This window comes from Mesocricetus auratus, unplaced genomic scaffold, assembly GCF_017639785.1.
Source record: "Mesocricetus auratus isolate SY011 unplaced genomic scaffold, BCM_Maur_2.0 Super-Scaffold_100022, whole genome shotgun sequence".
In the NCBI taxonomy this organism is placed as follows: domain Eukaryota; kingdom Metazoa; phylum Chordata; class Mammalia; order Rodentia; family Cricetidae; genus Mesocricetus; species Mesocricetus auratus.
This window is the reverse complement of record NW_024429203.1, coordinates 22413925-22433713: the sequence shown is the minus strand read 5'-3', so window position 1 is coordinate 22433713 and position 19789 is coordinate 22413925. Positions and strand designations below refer to the sequence as shown.

General features: G+C 52.6%; 1 protein-coding gene across 1 annotated transcript in view; it reads right to left on the bottom strand.

Moving 5' to 3' along the window:
- Window positions 1-3271: 3271 nt before the first annotated feature.
- The window catches only part of LOC101826699 (nectin-1), a 63174-nt gene continuing 46656 nt past the window's right edge, over window positions 3272-19789 (bottom strand). The window contains exons 2-6 of the mRNA XM_040729751.1: window positions 19400-19750; window positions 18633-18935; window positions 18198-18315; window positions 16502-16653; window positions 3272-7210 (exon numbers count right to left, since the gene is read on the bottom strand). Coding sequence (XP_040585685.1) covers window positions 6666-7210; window positions 16502-16653; window positions 18198-18315; window positions 18633-18935; window positions 19400-19750 — 1469 coding nt within the window. The 3' untranslated portion in view covers window positions 3272-6665. The remainder of the gene's footprint in view (window positions 7211-16501; window positions 16654-18197; window positions 18316-18632; window positions 18936-19399; window positions 19751-19789) is intronic.

Here is a 19789-nt window from a genome sequence, read left to right as displayed (position 1 = left end):
CCCCCTACTTGCCTCCAGGTGGTGGACTCTGTGACAGGCATCTTCATCTAGGACATTGTGTTTTGGAGGGTAATGATGAAGGTGGTTAATAATGATAATAAGTAGCATATTTGGTCCTAAGTCCTATGTGCACTATTTTGGCCTGTCATCCAGCTACCCATCTACTTTGCTGTTCCAGATACTATACTTGTTTTGTTTTGTTTGGAGACAGGGTTTCTCCGTATTGTTTTGGAGGCTGTCCTGGAACTCACCCAGAAGATCAGGCTGGCCTCGAACTCACAGAGATCCGCCTGATCTTGCTTCCAAAGCAAGGCATTGCTTTCTATCCAAAGTTTGTGTTGAATTTACAATCCTACCCCAGCTTCCTGAGTTCTGGGATTACAGGCAAACATTATCATGAGTAGCCATGCTCTTATCTCAGGACCCTCCTCTTCTTCATGATTGACACATGAGGATGGTCCCAACTTCACATTGAAGGCTTGAATCTGACTGTCTTTTAGACTGTCCTGAGTATCTTGTTAAAAGCTCCAAAGCCCCAGAGGTTCTGCCTATGTCTGCCTGGGGCATGGTATGGTGTTTTAAAACCTCAGCTGAGGTGCTAATCTTGATTGTCAACTTGATAAGATGTAGAATCACTATGGGAACAAATCTCCTGGTTTGTCTGTGAGTAATTATCTAGATTAGGTTAATTAAGTGGGGAGGATCCATGCTACGTGTGGACAGCACCATTCCCTTGGCTCTGGGCTGCAGACTGAAGAATAGAGGAGCACCCCAGTAAGTGTATGCTCACAGGCAGGGCCACCTCTGAGGATGGGAAGTAGGGTGTCAAGAAGCTGAGGGGGAGCCGGGCACGCCTTTAATCCCAGCACTCGGGAGGCAGAGGCAGGTGGATCTCTGTGAGTTCGAGGCCGGGCTGGACTGATAGCCTCAAAACAATACAGAGAAACCCTGTCTCGTAAAAACTAAAAAAAAAAAAAAAAAAAAAAAAAAGAAGCTGAGGGGGCCGGTGTGGCTGGGTCCCTAGTTTCCACTCTAGACTTCAGCTCTCCACACACAGAGGGAGGGGTTGGACTGGCATGGTCACTTTGAACAAATAATGTCTGAAGTCTGCCCAGAGTACTTGCGACCCATCAATACCTGCAGAACCCGTAGGTATTCTTCAAGGTCAAGGTAGAAGGTCATGTCGTCCCCTTTCAAACAAAACTAGCAATTCTCATCATACCCTGACACAGCTGTGCACTGCTAGAGCCCTTGGCCAGGAGGCCAATACCTAATTTGGAATCTAGGGTCCTTGGTGCTCTGATTTCTTAGGGTGGCCATAATCACAGACTAGCAGTGGCCTGGTCTCCGGTGACCCAAACTGTGACTTAGGTGAAAGAATGTGTGATCAAATACAGGAATCCCAAACACCAAGTTTATTCCCTTAGTCGTCTGCAGCAGGAGAATGGTCCCTAGAGAACAGGGTACCAGCTGGGAGGGGGCAATGGTACATGCAGGAGGCAGACTTAGCCTATTCAGGTAGGGACTGCTTCAGGCCATCTGGCCTTGGGTTCCCTGCTCTGGCTGGGGTGAGGCACTGGCCAAGGGTTTTGGGTTTGGACAGAAGGAGGAGCCATAACCAGCAGGAAGTTTCTCCTAAGCCTATCTCAACTAGGAAGTGAATGCGGATGCTGATATCTTCAGATTTGGGCATCTGGCCTCAGGCCTGGGGAAGGTGTGGGTCTGCCTTCTCCAGGGCAAAGCTCCGCCCACAGAGGCTGAGCCTGAGACTAATTGGCTTGCCCTCCTTCCTCGAAGCTGGAGAAAGTCTTGGCTAATTTGCCGGAACGCTCTAGTTAAACGCCAATTAGGATGTTCTGTCCACTGCTCTCTTCCAATATATTAATAATGTAATTAAGCATTTATTGCTCGCACAAATTAAAAATTAACTTAAACAGACAGCCTGAAAAACTGAGGAAATAACCGCTTAGATAACCAATTTGCATCTCATTCGAATATCAACATCTAAACACAGCTCTGTCTGTCCTGGGCGCCTTGGTTTAGCCTTCCAGCGAGGGGCTCAGCCAGCTGCCAGCAGCTGCGGGCTCCTCTTCCACGCTGGATTCTGCCTTTCCTAGGGGATCTAATCTTAGGTGAGGAGGAGGTGGCCTTGTTCCCACGTGGACCTGAGGGCTCGCTAAGCAGCCCTCTTGGCTTCTGTGGTCCCTGCCCCCTCTAGAGCCCATGGTGTGGATCTTGGTGAAAAGAGATGCCACCAGGGGTGAGTGGGGGGGGGTCAGTCCCTGAAGTCCCCTGTCCTCCCTCCCTCAGGGCCGATTTGTCCTGCATTCCAGTCCAGCAGATTGGAAGCAGATGTTGCTGGCGTAGGGGGTGGGGTTGGAGGAACGAGAAGAGGGAAGGGGTGAGGCTGGGACCAGGGGGAGCCGTAGGGGACAGGGCTGCCTCCACAGCCTCAGAATAGAAGGCTAGAGCGCCCCGCCCCCTTTCTGTCTAACACAGCAGGCGCTCCACTGCGGGTTTTCTTCTCAGAGCCACGGGGGACCTGGCAGAGAGGAAGAGGATTCCAAGGAAGTGGGCATGAGGGAAGCAACCTGGGAAAGGGGTGCTGACTGAAGCAAGAGCTCTGAGACAGGGGGCTGCCTGCCAGTGGCTCTAGTCAGAGCAGCACTGCCTCAGCTGAGTACTTCCGTCATCTCTTTCTTGACCCCACCCCCACCCCCACATGCCTTGGCCCTGGCCAGCAGACGCCAGCCATCACCTCCCTGTGGGCCACCACCTCCCCGTGGGCCACCACCACCCCGTGGGCCACCACCACCCCGTGGGCCACCATCACCCCGTGGGCCACCACCACCCCGTGGGCCACCACCACCCCGTGGGCCACCACCACCCCGTGGGCCACCACCTCCCCGTGGGCCACCATCACCCCGTGGGCCACCACCTCCCTGTGGGCCACCACCACCCTGTGGGCCACCACCACCCTGTGGGCCACCATCACCCCGTGGGCCACCACCACCCTGTGGGCCACCATCACCCCGTGGGCCACCACCACCCTGTGGGCCACTGCTGTGCACAGCCAGCTCCCATCTCATGGAAGGATAGCTTCACTGCAGCCTGCAGATGCTCGACCAGAGATGCCTGGTGGGACACCTCAGTGAGTCCCTGTCATAGGATCAGGTGCTCTGGTTATCTGTAGTGCTCCTCTGTCCTCCCCTCCGTCTGGCTGTGTCTCCTTAGCTAGCTTTGTCCACTTCAGGGACATGAAGCAAATGCGTTTGTTTTAAACACTTTATTTATAAAAAAGTACATTTTTTCTCAGTACATTTTCAACCCATCTTTTTTTTTATACAAGTAAAAGGGGGTGGGACCCCCCCAGGTCAGAACCAGGAGAATCTGTTGGGCTGTCCCCAAGACCAAAGAGGAAAACAGTGACGAAGAAACTGAAGCAGAGGAAGCCAGCCACACTCAGTGGTGAGAGTGGCAGCTTCTTCTGGATTTTGTTTCCACTTGTTAAAAACAAAACAAAACAAAACAAAACTAACCACCCCCCCTCCCCAGCCCATTCCTCACAGCCAGGGTCAGAAAGCAGCATCAGTGAGACTGGGTTCCTCACCTCTGGCCCAGGTCAGCTTGAGTCACTGCCCTCACCAGGAGAGGGTATTTCAGTTGGCAGTCAGGCTTGGGGAAGCCTCTACCTGGATCCCCAGAGGCCTGGGAGCACCCCCCCTCCTCCCAGGAAAGGGAATGTGGTATCTGCTGGGCTCAGAGGAGTGGCCCCACCCACCTGACACTAGTCCTGATTCTCCCACCTCGAGGGTAGCAGAAGTTATTGCACCAGTGACTGGGGCACATGGGGAGGGGGTGGGGAGGCTGACAGAGGTGGCACCTTCCCAGGGCTTGGGCCCCTGTCCATCTGTCTTGGACCTGAGCATTAGTAAGGGCTTCTCATTCCGCATGTACTTGTGCACACACATGCCTGCCTGTGCTTGGTCTGTGGAAGGCACGTGCCGGTGTGCTGGGCACGTGTTCACTGATTGTGTGCTGCTGTTCTTTTCAGGTCCTTCTGGTAAAAGAGGCTCAGGGGGTCGTTGGACATCAGAACAATACCAAAATCTGCAGGGAAACAGGAGTCCAGGGGCAGCAGAGGGGCGGGAGGAGGGACAGCGAGAGATGACACCTGGAGAGGCCTTGGCACAGTTAACACACCAAGTTTATTCTCTGTGCAGTAAGGCAGATGCTCAGCCTGGGTTGGGTGAAGCAGAATGCCCTCGCTGTGCTGCACTGGGCCGTCTACTGTCAGCTGGAGGTAGCCACTGTCCCACAAACACAGGGCAAAGAAAGCCCCTCCTCTTTAGGCCCAGCTACTGACCCCTGCCTCATTTCCTCTCGTAGCAGTGCCATAGCTGGGATCCTGCTGCATGGACACCATAAATTGTGCTTTGCTTGGGGGAAAGGCGTGCGGGTGTCTTAAAGGGGGGCGTAGGTGCTTTGTTCTGGCCCAGGGCCTCCTCAGTCCATCACAAAATAAGGAAGGGGGGGGGGGGGTTGACAGTGAAAGGTATGAGGGATGCAGGAGGATCCTTTCAGTCTTATAGTTCCATAGAGACAGAAATACCTCTATGGGGCAGTTAAGGTTCTGCCTCCTGCCTTTGGGGTAAGGGGACCAAGCAGAGGGGTCAGAATGGGCATGAGAAGGGAACTGATGTGACACAGGAGGGACATTAATACTTCTGGGAGGAGCAGCCCAGCTTCCCCATCTTCTTCTGCCCTGTGGCTAGAAAGGCCCCAGAATTTTCTTCCCCAAACTCCACCCCATCCAGTGTCCCCAATGCCAAGAGGGGAAAGTTGCCACAGGGCTGGCATGGCTTCAGACTTCTGCTACGTGGCTACTGGGCGGCCTGGGCTGGGACTAGGGCAGTGAGGGCCTGGCAAAATGGCCCCAGCTGGTAGGCTGAGGGGTGCCAGAGAACGGGGAATTCAATAGCAGCACCAGGGAGGGGAGTTGAGTGAGGGTTGGGGCTCCCTTAGGAAGCCTATGGCAGGGTGGGTCAGTGCCCGTGGGGCACAGAATGGTCTGCCTCCCCTCTCCCCAACACTTGCTGTCCCTCAGAGTGTCACCTTGGGCTAAATTAGCTGAGATCCTAGCTGTAAGGCCCTAGGGCTCTTGCAAACCAGTTTGCCTACCCCAGGGCATAGGCATGCCCATTTAGAATGTGGGAGATCTGGGGGCATAGATGGAGAAACTGAGGCACTTTGAGCTTGGGGACAGAGGGCTGGGATGGGGCCTTTCTCCATGCACTCAAGGGATAACCCAGCCACGAATGGCTGAAGAATCCAGAGTCCCAGTCAAAGAGGGACTCTGCATGTAAAGGAGGCCTTCCATGGACCCCGCATCTCAACACGGCACCAGGAGAAACTGAGTAGGGTCGGACTGTGGACCAGCAGCAGTTTCCTGGGTACCCCTGCACTTTCTCTGAGACCTGTGACGTCTATGCTGGCCTTCCTGAGTGAGATGTTAGCAGTCTCCTTCAGTCTACCAGACTGTGTTTGCAGAGCTTCTGTGAGGCTGCCTTCGCCATATAAATACTTCTTTGCCTCCAATTCCTTCCTGGGATCCCAGCCCCGACTTTCCAGAAGAGTCAAGTGTTGACAGATAAAGAGAAATCTGAAAAATGTGCACATCGTTTGAAAGGCTGGCGCTATATACTGACATCTTAGAGTGGCGGTGTGTGTGTGTGTGTGTGTGTGTGTGTTTGTTCATCCTCACTGTCTCTGTATACTGCTGTGGACTGACCCTTCCCTGAACTGGGAAGGAGTAAGAGCCGAAGCAGAGGGTGGGGCCTGGGACAGCGTTTAGCCTGGGCAGGGTGTGGGAGCACTGGGGGAGATTGGCATAGGCCCAGGTGTGTGTGCATGTGTTGGCAGAGGCATACAGGAACTGTGGGTAGAGGATGGACTGGGGACAAAGGGAAGGCATATAGGAGAGCTAGGTCAACCTCCATTGTGTAGACCACATGGAAAAAAAAAAAGAAAATATAAAGCCACCCTCAGCAGGAAAACACACTGCCCAGGACCCCAGTAGGAACCTCAGTTCCATTATTTCACAGACAAGACTTCCCTAGGTACCATGGAGAACTCCCCTTAAGCCTCTTAGGTGCACTGGCTGCATCAGCTTAGAGTAGGGGGGGCATTGGGTTACTTCTCTCTGGGAAGAGGAGCAGCATATGGGGCAGGGTGAGGGTGCTCCTCATCTCGAAGCCCCCTTTGCCCCCCATCCCCGTGAAAAGAACACAAACAAATTCCAGTGTTGGGGGTAGGAGAGGACTGGTCCCCAAACCCTGGAGGGGTGCCCAAGCACACAAGACAAGAACAGGGCTCCCTACACAGAGGGCAGTGGATGGGGTCCTTAAAGGAAAGATACAGCAACACCAAAGTCACAGGCGAACACAACACCGTGGGGAAGGGTGGGAGACGGAGGAAATAAAAAAACGAAGCCAAGTGGGGTCTGCCCTGAGCTCCCCTGGCTCCCCAGGAGTTTGGGGCTGGTTTAGGGCAGCTGGTCAAGTCTCTGTCGAGCTCCTGGGGCAGTGGGCTGTGGGGGTGGGCAGGGGGCGTGCGGGTAGGGGCCAGGGAGAGGTGGGCACAGACAGAGGCTACAGAAGGCGGGGCTACACATACCACTCCTTCTTGGAAATGAAAGACCCATCGTTCTGAGAAACCATGTTCTCAGCCAAGTCCAGCTGTTCAGGGTCATACTGGTAGCCCAGAGTCCGGTCCCCATAGCCGTCCTGACGGGCCTCAGCTTCATCCACAGTGAAGTAGGGCCGTTTGGCGTCCTCGTCATACTTGGGGTGGGGTCCGCCCACCTTGCGTTCGCCCCCTCCACCGCCCTCCTCCTCTTCTTCCTCCTCATAGCTGCTCCCGCCCAGTGGTCCGGCCTTCTTTTCGTCATCTGAGTCATCTGGGTACTGCAGGTTCTGGGCCATTGGCGGGTGATGCTGGGGGATTCCTGCCTTGCTGTAGCCATTGCCGTATACATGCTTCTTGGTGCTGTAGTCACCCTTGAAGGTGTGCCGGCGCCGGCGCAGGGCCACCACGATCCCTCCAACCACAATCAGCACCAGCAGGACACTCCCTGCCACACCCCCAATGATGGCTGTGGGCACCTGCCCGGAACGACGCCCATGTTCAGGAGACGGGGTGTAGGGGAATTCTGGGTGAGGAAAAGAGATGGAGGGGACAGTGTCAGTGTCTGCTTTTTGCAAGTCAGCAGGGGTGTAGGGAGGCAGGGGAGGGAAAGACCCAGGACAGGATTCCACACCCCATGTTTGAGCAGTCCTGGTGCCAGAGGCTCCCAGTGCCCACCTTCCTGATGTCATGTCAGCTGCAGCATTGGGAGCTGGAAAATGGCAGGCAAGATGAGAGGCAGCTAAAGTACCCAGAGCACGCAGGCTTCCATCCTGACCATCCCTGGAGGTAGTGTCAGCTCTGTTCTATCCCATCATGGTACAGAGGTACATCTGCAGGTACCCAACTGCGCGCCCCTCACCGTCGCCACCATCCAAGGGTGGTCTGCTGTTCATTTCTATTCAATGCAGGAGACAGCTAGGGAGGTTAACTTACCCAGTGCTACTTAGACAATAAGATAGAATATTGCTGGTTTTTGTTTTGTTTTTTGTTTTTCCATATAAACCCTGTGCTCATATTACCAGTGTCCCTTTGATTGACATACAGACATTACTGTCCCAACACCAGGAGCCTCGTAAGTATTCCAGGACTGACTTCTTTTGCTTTCCGGATACACAGAAAATGGGTTTCCAAGCTTTGGCTTAGTAGATACCCTGTGGATGCTAATCTTCTGCCAGTGTGCTACACACTACGGTTGTGACTCTTGGATGTGGTCTGGCAGGCACAATGGGGACCTCTTGGGATTGCCAGCTTGGGCTACGGGGTTGAGACACCACAGGGGACAGACTGTAGGCACAAAGTAAGGACAGGCAGAAAGGGGCTGCAGAGTCCCATGCATGTATTACAGACCAGCAACATATACATGTGCGAGCATGTCTAACGGCCCACAGGCCTTGCCAGGCACAACAAATGTTTGCATAGAGATATGCAGATAATGAGGACAGACTGAGCCAGGCATAGTGGCTCATGCTTGTAATTTCAGGGTTCAAAAGACTAAGGCAGGCAGGGGGGTTGCTGTAAGTTCAAGGCCAGTTTGAGTAAAACTGTCTCAAAAAAAAAAAAAGGACAAAAAGAAAAAAGGAAGAAAAGTCAATAATGTGAATAGAGTGGAAATAAGACAGTAAGGGTAGGGGAAAGACTAGAAGACACTGGAAGGAAGAGAAGGTGGGGTGGGTAACTTGACAACCCTGCGTTCTCTCTGTCTCTCTGTCTCTGTCTGTCTTTCCTCTCTCTCTCTCTGTGTCTCTCTGCCTCTATCTCTCTCCTCTCTCTCTGTCTGTCTCTGTCTGTCTCTGTCTGTCTGTCTGTCTGTCTGTCTGTCTGTCTGTCTCTTCCTTTCTCTTCCAGGTCTGGGTGGTGGATGGGAGAAGGTGAAGCCAGGCCAGGCCATAGGCCAAGAGGTCCCAGGGCAAAACACTGGGAGATGGTTCCCAGCACTACCACAGGGTGGCACCGGAGACCGTGCCTGGCCTTGGTCAGGAGCTGGGGTGGAAGGCTGCTGTCCAGTCCTCTCTCCAGACTGGCCCTGCTCTTGTCTGGGCCCATGCGTCTGCTCTTGGAAGCCGGCTGCAGCCAGCTCACTCCGTGATTCAGCATCACTCACTCCACCGGAGTCACACCCCTCCCATGGGCCCCGTGTGAGTGTGTGGGGTGCTGTTGGCAAGGGGGCAGGAGCAGGGCGGAGGTTCTGAACGGCGGGGGGGGGGCTTCCTGTGTCTCGGGCTGGAAAGGCTAGTGAAAACATGGGGGCCCCTGGAGGGGGCACTTGCCTGAGATCACAAGGCCGAGCTGCAGCCTCCCGGATGCTCCTGAGCCTCGAGGATTCAGTTCCCCATTTGTCACCACTCTGTCCTCAACACAGGTCACAGAAGACCTGGTCCATAAATGTTTGCTGCTATCTCTCTTGACTGCCTATCTCTGCAACAGTCTCTGGGAGCAGTCTCAAGCTCCTCGTGGTTTCCTGGGTCTGCTCACTGCCCTTTGAAGGGAGACACCTTACACATCCGCACTGTCAGCCTGCCTCCTCCACGTCAGTTCTCCTCAGATCTGATCTTCTACATGTGCCTCCATGTCTTTCTTTGGTTGGTTGGTTTGAAACAAGGCCCCAGGAACCCAGGCTGGCTTTGAACTTGAGATCGTTCCGTATTAGCCTCCTGAGTGTTGAGGTCACCACCATTCCTGGCCCATACCCACCCGTCTATTTCCTTACTCAGTGAGCAAATATACCCCAAGTATCTTTCTCTCTGGTCACAGAGTGACTGTGGAACCAAACGACGTGCTTGGAGTCGCAGCAGCAAGCAGACATCAAGGATGCTGGCAGCCCAGTGCTCGGGGTGCAGGAGAAAGAGGACGCTGTGGCACATACTTAGAAGAGAAGAGGCTTCTTGGAGGCTGGACTTTGCCCAGTCTTGAAGGATGGTATGGCCTCAGAGAGGCCAAGACAGGTGTCCACATGGAAACACCTGCCTGCCACTTCTGAGCTGTGCCCCTAGGCTGCTGCGAGGACCCCTGGGTCCTTGGCTTCCCTCCTCGGTGCTCTGTAACCATCTGTGCTGCTGGGCTTCTTCCAGTGCCCCAGGGGAGGCTTTGTCCTTGGACCTTTGTCCCTTGCTGCCTTCACTCATGACAGAGCTCATCACCATTTCATGACTTAACTGTGAGCCTCCTGACTTCTCAGGCCACTTCAAGTACACAGCTCTTGCTCAGCAGCAGACCTGTATCTTTGAAGGCCTCTGGTATAGTTTCCCAAACTGTACTGCATGGAACCTTGAGCCTGACTCAGAGCTCAGCAAAAAGCAGTAGGACAAACACTTCGAGAAACGTTGGCCGAGATGACACATGGGAGATACAGGATGGAGTAATTCCCAGCTTCCTGGAGCCTGACCCCATTTTCCTGCCCACAGGACCACCCCGGGGAAGTCACATTTAGGGTTACAGAATCAAGAGACTTCTGGAATCACCAACTCAGATCCCACCTGTTCTGACATGGCTGCCCACCTCCTTTGTCATGCTCTCCACTCAACAGTCCTTTCCTGGGCTCCCACTGCCACCAGCGTTTGTCCCCTCTGACTCTCTTCCTCTGTTACCTCACTGTCCCCTTGCTGTCTGCAGAAGATTCTGGAACCTCTCACCTTCACTGGGTCTCTTCACTCTGAGTTGCCCCAGCCACACTCAGCAGATTAATTCCCACTGTAAAGTCATGAACACTCTCTGTCTCAGGGACCAGCAGCAAGTTCCCATTGCCTGCCGGCCTCAGAACCTGGCCTGACAAGCCTCTGTCACACACCTTCCCTGCTGGCCCCACCAAAGGCCTGGGTGCTGAAGGCTGGGTTGCTAGCATGGCGCTAATGGGAGGTGGCACCTTTAGAGCTAGAGCCTAGCGTAAGGAAGTTCAGTCACTGGGGGTGTGTCCTTGAAAGGATATAGGGACCCTTGTCTGTTTGCTGGCTTCCACAGAATGAATGAGATACTCTGCCTCACATTCTTTCCATGATATGCTGTTTCACTATAGGCCCTGAAGCCTATGTCAAGCAACCATCGACTGCAACTTTTGAAACTATATACTAGAATGAACCCTAATACCCTGCCAAGACAAGTGTCTCACTATGCAGTCCTGGCTGTCCTGGAACTTACTCTGTAGACCAGGCTGGCCTTGAAATCAAGGAGATCTGTCTGCCTCTGCCTCCTGAGTGCTGGAGTCAAAGGTATGTGAACCTTTCCTCTTTCTAGATTCATCATCTCAGGTATTTCATGATAGTAACAGAAAGCTGAGCAACACACTATGCTTGCTATGTAAGTGGGTTCTGTGTGTGTGTGTGTGTATGTGTATGTGTGTGTGTATGTGTATGTATGTGTGTGTGTATGTGTGTGTGTGTGTGTATGTGTGTGCATGCGCGCATGTTACTAAGGATTTAACATAGAACCTGGCACAAGCTAGGCAAGTACTCTACCACCAGGCTATATTTTCAGTTCTCTTTTACTTCATATTTTGAGATAGGGTCTTATTAAGTCTCTCAGGCTGGTCTTGAACCTGTGATCGTCTGGCCTCAGCTTCCCAAGTAGCTGGGATTACAGACCCAGTTCCAAGTGAGTCCCTATTCACAAACAACCCTTTGCTTACACCACACACCCCGCCAGAACCCTTCACTCTATTTAAAACAATTTCAGATCCCAATTTATTAATTACAAATTCATTGCTAATAATAAAGGCAAATTAGGATTAACCATGGTTGGTTCTGGTTGCCCTCTTGGTCGGGGATAAGGGAGGGGCTGAGGGAAGTAGCCACTCATCCTCTGGGGCTGACTGACTGCAGTATGACCGCTGTGCATAACACGAGTTCCATCATGGTTACTTTCCTGCTTTCCCAGCAAAGAGCCAATGAAAAATACCGTGCGCCTACATTTAACTCAGCTAGATTGGATTTTCTGACCCCACTAATCACAGAATGACAGGGTTTGCTGTATCATCTGTCTGATGAGAATGGTTGGTGCCCCAAACTACTCTGTAAATTATATTTTGAGATAAATCTAGAATCTAGCCATTTTTCGCCATTCCATCCCAACCACCCTCCTCCAAGACAGCACCATCTCTCACCTGGATTATTTATGGTTATCGACACCTAACTACTTCCAGTCTTTGCTTCTACGGACTGTATTTGATATAGCAGCCAGCAAGATCCCATTAAGGTCTAAGTCATATTCCATCGACACCCTGCCCAGAGTCCCTAATGACTGTTTTCCTCTCAGAGAAAGCCCAAAGCCTAGAATGTTCTCCATGACCTGTGCCCTGCCCTACCTCTGACACCATCTGGCCCTGCTTTCCTGCAGGCTGAGGGCTCTTTGCCATGGACTGGAGCTTCATGCCATCATCTGCTTCAGGGCTTGGCTTGCGTATCACCTACTCATGAACACTTTCCCTACCCATAGTCTATAAAAATGCCGTGTAAAGTCCCTCATCTTCAGCACAGCGACCTTCCTCTCACTGTTCTGTGTCGCCTTCAGGACCCCAGAGTATTTACAAGGATGGAGTTTGGTTTGTTTTGCTCACTGATTTATCCCAAATGCTTAGATTACATGGCAAAGAAATCTTGGTTGAGTAAAAGAACATATTTTCTCACTTCATGGCTTTGCCTTAAAGATGAGGCCCACTCCAGGCAGTGCAAGCATTCAGTCCACAGATAAAGTGGGCCCAGGACACACCGGGGATCTCATTTTATAGAAGTCAGGATAGGAGTAGAGCCGTGGCTTAGGGACAGATTATACTTGGTTCTCCACCTCCGGCCTCCCCAGCCCAGGTCCTCTTCCTTATTATTATTATTTTTTCTAAGCTCTAATGAGGTTTACTGTTCCTGTGGTCCCTTTTGGGACCAAAGCGAACCCATGTTGTTTTTACTGCTCTAGTGTCAGGTCTGTGTAGAACAGAGCTAAGATGCCAGAATAAAAGGGAGGTGGAAGGAAGGGGTGGTTATGGGAACTTAATTCCTATGCCAGCAGGAGGAAAGGGACATCCTGCTCCTCTCCTCCACCCCTCCATTTGTCACAGCCAGCAACTTCTGTGCCAGTGGCAGAGGCAGAGCCTTAAGGGTTACAGCTGGGTAGAGAGGGAAGAACCTAGCACTGGGGACATTTGCTCTTGTTGCTGGGGGCCCAGCTAGATCATCTCACACGCTCTTACAAAGTGGCCCACCCGGCCCTGCTTCTGAAGGGTTACAGGCTTCCCTCTGGGCACCTGGGATGGACAGAACTTCAGGGCAATGGGATTTCTCATTCTGGGTCTCTAGTTCCCAATCTAAGATGGGTGGCCCAATGTGCCGGGCTTTGGATAGATCTAAGGTGAACTGGAGTTAGGGTTTATAGTTTGGAATTAGGATCTAGGGTTAAAGAAAATGTCTGAGCTTGCTTCCACAACCCAACGCTCAATGTTTTAGCAGGCAGGAAATGACCTACATCAGATCAGGCCAGGGAGTTGTGAGAACTACATTTCCCAGCATGCAATGAGGGCAGCCACAGGGAGAATGGGAAGGCATAGGGTCATAGCCTGAAAAGTCCTGCTGTCTTCCTGCATCTGAAGCAGCTGTGTAGCTTCCCCATTGTCTGACAGGGCTCCTGCAAGCTGGAAGAGCAACTCCCAGAGGTATGGGCTCAGCTGCATTCTCATACTCCCAAACACACTACCATTTGCTGGCTTGGAGACAGGCACATTTGCCCTCAGCATAGCCCCAGGCTTCCATTTGCACACTCAGCATGCAGACAGTGGCTTGCCCGCTCACACTGGCTCACACATGCTTACAGAAGAACACGCCCACACTCATGTCTGGGCAGGCACACTTGCAGAGACACTCCCTGTGAAGGCCCACCACCCTTGGTCCAAAAAACTGGCCCAACTGGCATGTCCATGGGATGAGCCCAGACTTCACTCACTGGAAGTAAGAGTTGGGACAGACACACTGAGCTTGAGTGGCTTCCCTGCCCTGCTCTCGGGAGTGGCAATGGGCCAATCTGCCACTTTCCTCCTTAGGGGCAAAAGCTATATCCTGTTTGGTCAAGCCATATCCTGGACCCCTCCCCACCCTTAGTGTTAGCCCTTGAGGATGGAAGAAGACAGGTACTCTGTCTACTACATTGTGGGACCACTGACCCTGCACTCTGAAATTGCTTCTCAGCACAAGGGCCTTGGAAACTGGCTTCTTTGAGAGGCCAGATGCGACTAAATGCATCCACAAATTCCACTGGGTTGTTTCCTCAGCGTTCTTATCCCTATGGCCACAGCTTGGGCCTATTTCACACCAGAGTTCATTCACTGTGACAGTGACTACCTCGTGTCCTGGTGCCACGCTGCAGTCATCTGAACACAGCCAAACCAGCCCTGCCATGCTACGAGCCTTCCAGAGGCTATGGGGCCCTTCTTCTACCGCCGTCCCAGCTCCTCACCTTCCCCTCCCCACCCCACCCCAGCTGCGCTTTATTCCACTCTCCAGATGTGCCCAGGGCAAAGCTATTACCTGGAAGGACAGTCAGAATGAAATATTAAATTTCCACTTATCTCTCTCACTCATACATTGCCTTCAGATGGGCTGGGAGCACAGGGGCCAGCTGTGACTCTTGGGGTGGTCCCCAGAGACTACAGAGGTCACTTGCTGATGAGGGGAAAAGGGTGATGACGTCACTTGCCACTTAGAGACTAGACAGCACTGGAAAGGCTTTTAAACATCTGGCTGAATCCTTCAGAAAGGCTGAAAGCTGCTCCCTCTGGGCTGACCCACAGCTCCCAAGCCCATCTGGAGAGCGAGGGGTGCCATGCTTTCTTGTCTCTTGGCTCCTGGCTAATAGATTTGCCAGCAACAGAGCTGGCATGGTATGACCCTTCTCCAACTGGAGTTCCGGGTGGCTTTAGATCACCTTTCCTCAAACACACTCCAGAAGTTATGTGCAGACGAGCACACACTACCACCTACATAGACCTGACCACGGGTCCCACAGCAGGTACCAGATACACGTGGTGGCTTCCTCCCCACGGCTAGTCTTTTCTTCCTTCTTCTCCTCTCTGCTCCTGCACCTGAGCCCCAAGGAGTAGCCTTTCCTCAAGACCATTGCCTTTGATCCTGGGTTTTGAAGAAGGGAGGATGCACCCTCCTGCTGACTGTGATTCTGAGACTGGGCGTACTTGCCCTAGCAACGTCTCTGGCTAATCTTCTCATGCTGATAAGTAACATCAGTGAGAGGGTGCTTGTAGGCTCCTTACTTTCTTCAAATTCCCAATCAGCCATTTTCCCAGAGTTCCTGGGTGGCAGAGTGGGATGCTGGAGTGGGTTTGGTGTGCCTGTGGAGGAAGTAGTCCATGGCCATATGGACCATGGGATGTAAGTTGGACTACCTCCACATTACAGATTGGGAAGCTGAGGTTCAGAGAGGCCAAGAAATTATTCAAGGCCACACAGTCAAGAGTCCTTTCATGGAAACATTCCTGGCCCTCAAGTGACACTGCTCATCACGCTGGTTATGATGACTCCTCATAGGAGCTGTGCATTTCCTCATCCGACTCCACAGCCTCAGGGCCAGAGCTCAGACTCGGGAGAACTGTGTGACAGTCCTCTTCTGCTTGTCTGTCACCCTATAGGAACTCCCAAACCCTATCCTGGCAAGTTACCTTGGCTGTTAGCAGGTTCCAAGCCTCTTCTCCTACAAATTCTCCTAGAGTCAGGGGCAGGGAATTGATGAAAGTAGTACGTTACCACACCCCTTCGTTCCTAGGTGACAGGACAGCCCTGAGGACAGGTCAGTGGTCCCTAGATAGCTCCAGCTGCTCTTTGTACAGATGTATTTGGAATATACCCACAGATGATGTCTTACTCTCAGAGCCAGCAAATCATCAGGGCTCTCCCAAACCTGTGTCTAGCTAGGATCTGTTACCACTACCTAGTTTCCTAGGAGTCCAAGGTCACTGTGCCTATTATATCCTGTCTCCTTTGGTGGCAGTGGGATGTCCCTTTCTGTTTTGGGAGTTCTTTATGTCACCTTCTCACACTGCAACCAGCTCAGGTTTGGTACTAAAACACTCCCCCTTTTGAAGTTTGGTGGCAATTTACTCCTTGGTGCATTTGTTTTGATGCTCCTGCTAATGACAATGATAATGATGGAGGTCACGACAATAATAACAGAGCCGTGGCCACTTACTGACAGACTGAGTTGTGCTAGGTTATGTGACCTACATTATGTGTCACTGGACAGCAGCCCTTTCTTCAAGGCAGGTCATACTACCCCCATTTTGCAGATGAGGCCTGCTCGGGTCACATCCCAGGTGAAGTCTCTGTGTGGAGCATCAGAGCACTCATTTCCCCTGACTGACTCACCCCCACTGTAATGACAGAGAAAGGCCTGGGAAAAGAGCAATTTGGTCTCCAGACGTAAGTATCCAGTGCCTTCAGGGTGCTTGCTCCCACTAGCCTCTACTTTACCGTCTGTCTTGTGTTCCGCATGAGGTCAGCCTCACCCCTGCAGCCCTACAGGTTTCCTCAACTCCAGCTGCAGACCTTGGAGGACATGAGCTCGGCCTGCAGACCTGTCCCATCAAGTCACCATGACTCCCTGGAGCAAGCGGTCAGCCATTGCTGCAAACAGCACTTCCTGCCCCTGAAGGTCACTCTGATAGAACCCTATAGCCCACCCCCCATAAAGCAAGAGAAGAATGTAAAGAGAACCACGGCCTTAGGTGGGGGAGGACGCCAACTTCCCACCAGGTACAATGAAAGGAGTGGGTACAGCTAGGGAGGACCCTGAGGCTGGGGGCGGGGCAGCAGGGACGGCTGAAGATTCCTACCTGTGATATTGACCTCCACCTGGCCTGAGCGGGTGCCAATGGGGTTGGTGGCCTCACAGATGTAGGTTCCTGCCAGGCTGTAGTTGATGGGTCCTCGGAAGAAGAGGGTTCTGTTCTGGGCCTCCACACCCTTGGGGAGAGAGCCGTTCAACCTGTAGGTATTGGGAGACACAGTGAGGGTTTAGGACTCTCCAGCTCCAAAAATCAGCCACTGGGGCATCCACTTGGCTCTGGTGCTATCTGCTGGCTCTTTTGTTGAGTGCATGCATATATTGGAGTCTGTCTGAGATGGAGGAAAAAGTAACAATAATGTCTTGCATCTCAGTTTTCTATTATTCAGTAATTCATTTTATTTTTTTGAGACAGGGTTTTGTTATGTAGCCCAGGTATCCTCTGAACTTGCAGCAATCCTGTCTGGGCCTCTCTGATGCTGAGATTACAGGGCTTGGGCCACCATGCTTGGCAGTTCCTGCTTGATCATCTCACACCGAAATGTATTCAAGGCAGGTGGGTACCACTCTCACATTAACAGATAAAGCTCAAGATTCAAGGCCAAGGACACACAGCTAGGAAGCAGCAGAGCAGAGGCCAGCTGGGTCTGCAGGCTTCAGTACAGTGCCTGTTCTACTGCTCCTGGGTCCTCTTGCTGGTCCTTCGCCTCCTTGGCAGTGAGTTGACAACAGCGACACCTGACCCTAGTTCTCCTTTAGTGGGGCTACAGAGGCCAAGTGCATTTGGAGAAGCTATTAGGATGGAGAACAGGCATGGCTGAGCTCCTATTCATCATCTTGCCATTGCTGGGCATGTCAAGACGCTTTCGTGTGGGGAACATCCTGGGAGTTTGCCAAGTTCAGAAGACCTTCGTCCTCCCCTTGTTAGCTGTTCTTCAGTTAAAAGCCAGCAGCTGCTCTGGCTACAGGGCCACTGGGCCCTGGCAAGCAGGTTCAGCCCACCCTCACCTTCAAAAGCATTTTTGTGCCTGGAAATGCAGGCTGAACAGGGAGGACTTGCCAGGGTCCTCCACTCCCTAGAAAATGGTTTAAACTCACTCTTAGCTGCTGTCTTCTGGCCACTCATGTCAACTTTCTTAGCTTTCCCCACTCCCAACACCCTGTCTGAGTCCCACCTAGGTCTCTGTGGAAGGAATGATGGCTTGGGATGTTCAAGTTGGCTAGAAGGGTATGTTCCTCTCTGAAAGTCAAGAACCAGACTGTAAAGCCAAGAGTGGGATAGTGGGACACGGGGGTCTACTGCTGCCTCCACCCAGAGAACCTGGGGTTGCTGTACAGAAGGACTGACTAGGAACAAAGAAAGACTGGGGTGTTCCAGGACACCAACTTCCCAGGAGACACCTTGATAAAAATAAATAATGGGGACTGGGGTAGGATGGCTTACCCAAAGAAAATGATAAAATCCTTTATTAGTGAGTGAAGGGAAGCAGGTCATGAGGGAAACCCCCACTTGCAAGATCATTAGTCCCAAACCCTAGCACTCTGATGTAGAGGTGTGTATACATAGTGTGTGTGTATGTGTGTGTGTGTGTGTGTGTGTGTTCATGTGGGATCTCTTAAAACAACCCTCATGGAAAAATCTGAGCCTAGATTCTAATCCTCCCTTCTCCCTGGAGGTGTGTGGTTGGGCACCTGTGGTCCAGCAAAGGGTACTTTGAGGGGATGGGCTAGCCTACGGCACTCACGTGGTCCAGTGGTACTCGGTGGCTGGGGGGTTGGCATCCGCTTTGCATGTAAGCTTCACATCTGTCCGCTGCAAGTACCAGTTGCCATCAAAGCCCTCAATGGTCACCTCAGGTTCATCTGTGAGGCAAGGGAGGATATTGCAAGAGGGTGAGGTCAGGGGGACGCAGGGAAGCGATGGAAGGCACAGTTAAGGATGGGAGACAGTGGGAACACAGGGCCAGCTAGAAGGAAAGACAAGTTGGCATGGCAAGGCTGAAGGCAGGGTATTATGAGATGCTTCTACTATACCAGACCTCAGAGTGAAGGCAGAAGGAGGGGTAGTGACAGAGGATGGAGAAATTGCAGCATCTTGGAGGAGAAAGCAGTGGGGAGAGACTAAGGAACAGAAGAGGAGGACACGTAGCAATGGGTGGGAAGGGCCCCCCCAGGCTCACACTGCACGTTGAGTGTGAGGCTCTCCCTGAAGCGGTCCAGGTGATAGTTGACGATGCAAGCCAGGGACTGCCGGTGGGCTTCCCGGCTGGGCACCAAGCGGTAACGGCTGATGACTGTCACTGTGCCATTGGGGTTCCGAATTTCCTGGTACTCTGCCTCGCCCTTTAGTCGTGTTTCCCAGGACACCACACTGGGAGGCTTCCCATTGGCTGAGGTGCAGGTGGCCACCACGACCTTGTCATCCTGTCCCTTCCTGGCTCGAAGCACTGCCTGGGTGCCCTCGATCCAGTTGGTGGGTTTGGCTGTGGGCACAGTACCATGGCATCAGTTGAAGTTGCCTGTCACCCCTGCCTCTCGGTTGTGCTTTGCCAAAGCCCTTCCCAGAAATTCTCTTGGGAAGTTCCTCATGACAGTAAATCCTTCTTACTGCACAAATAGTCCTGTTGTTAGGCTTCTTAGAGTCTTGGCATGCTCAAGTTAAGCAACTTCCTTCCTATGGTATCTAAAGCACCTGCTGCATCCTAGTCTCCAACACAATCCTTGGTGGGGGGCGGCTCCAACCTAAATACTGCCCCTGCCCAAAGCTAAAACCCCACCCCCAATCCTCGGGGAATTACGGACAGTCTGGCTAGTTAAGTGAGAAGCACCATGGTTGGAGTTAAGGGAGCATGCCAACCCTACAGGGGTGTCTGGGGCCACTGAGGCACATGCTAACGATGGTCAACCACTCTAGACAGGCGAGGGAAAGAGGCCCAGGGCAGCTTACCCATCACAGTGAGATTGAGCTGGCTCTCACGGTTGCCTGTAGGGAAGGTGGCAAATTCACAGATGTACATGCCCTCGTCCTCCAGCTCCAGGTGGGAGAGGCGGATGGTGCCATCAATGAAGGAGGGTCGCAGGAACTCCACTCGTTTCTCGTAGGGGGGCAGCACGGAGACGCCCATAGTTGGGTTGTAGATGGCCATGTTCTGCTTGGAGCCATTGGTGGCCTTTTGCCATGTGACCTGGGTAATCTTCACACTGGGCAGTGGGTTGGCAAAACTACAGTGCAGTACCACATCTGTGCCGATGAAGCCATACATGGAGTCGTTCACCTGCACCACCTGCGTGCGAGTGCCTGGCAGAGGGGATGACAGGAAGGGGTCAGTGCCAGCCA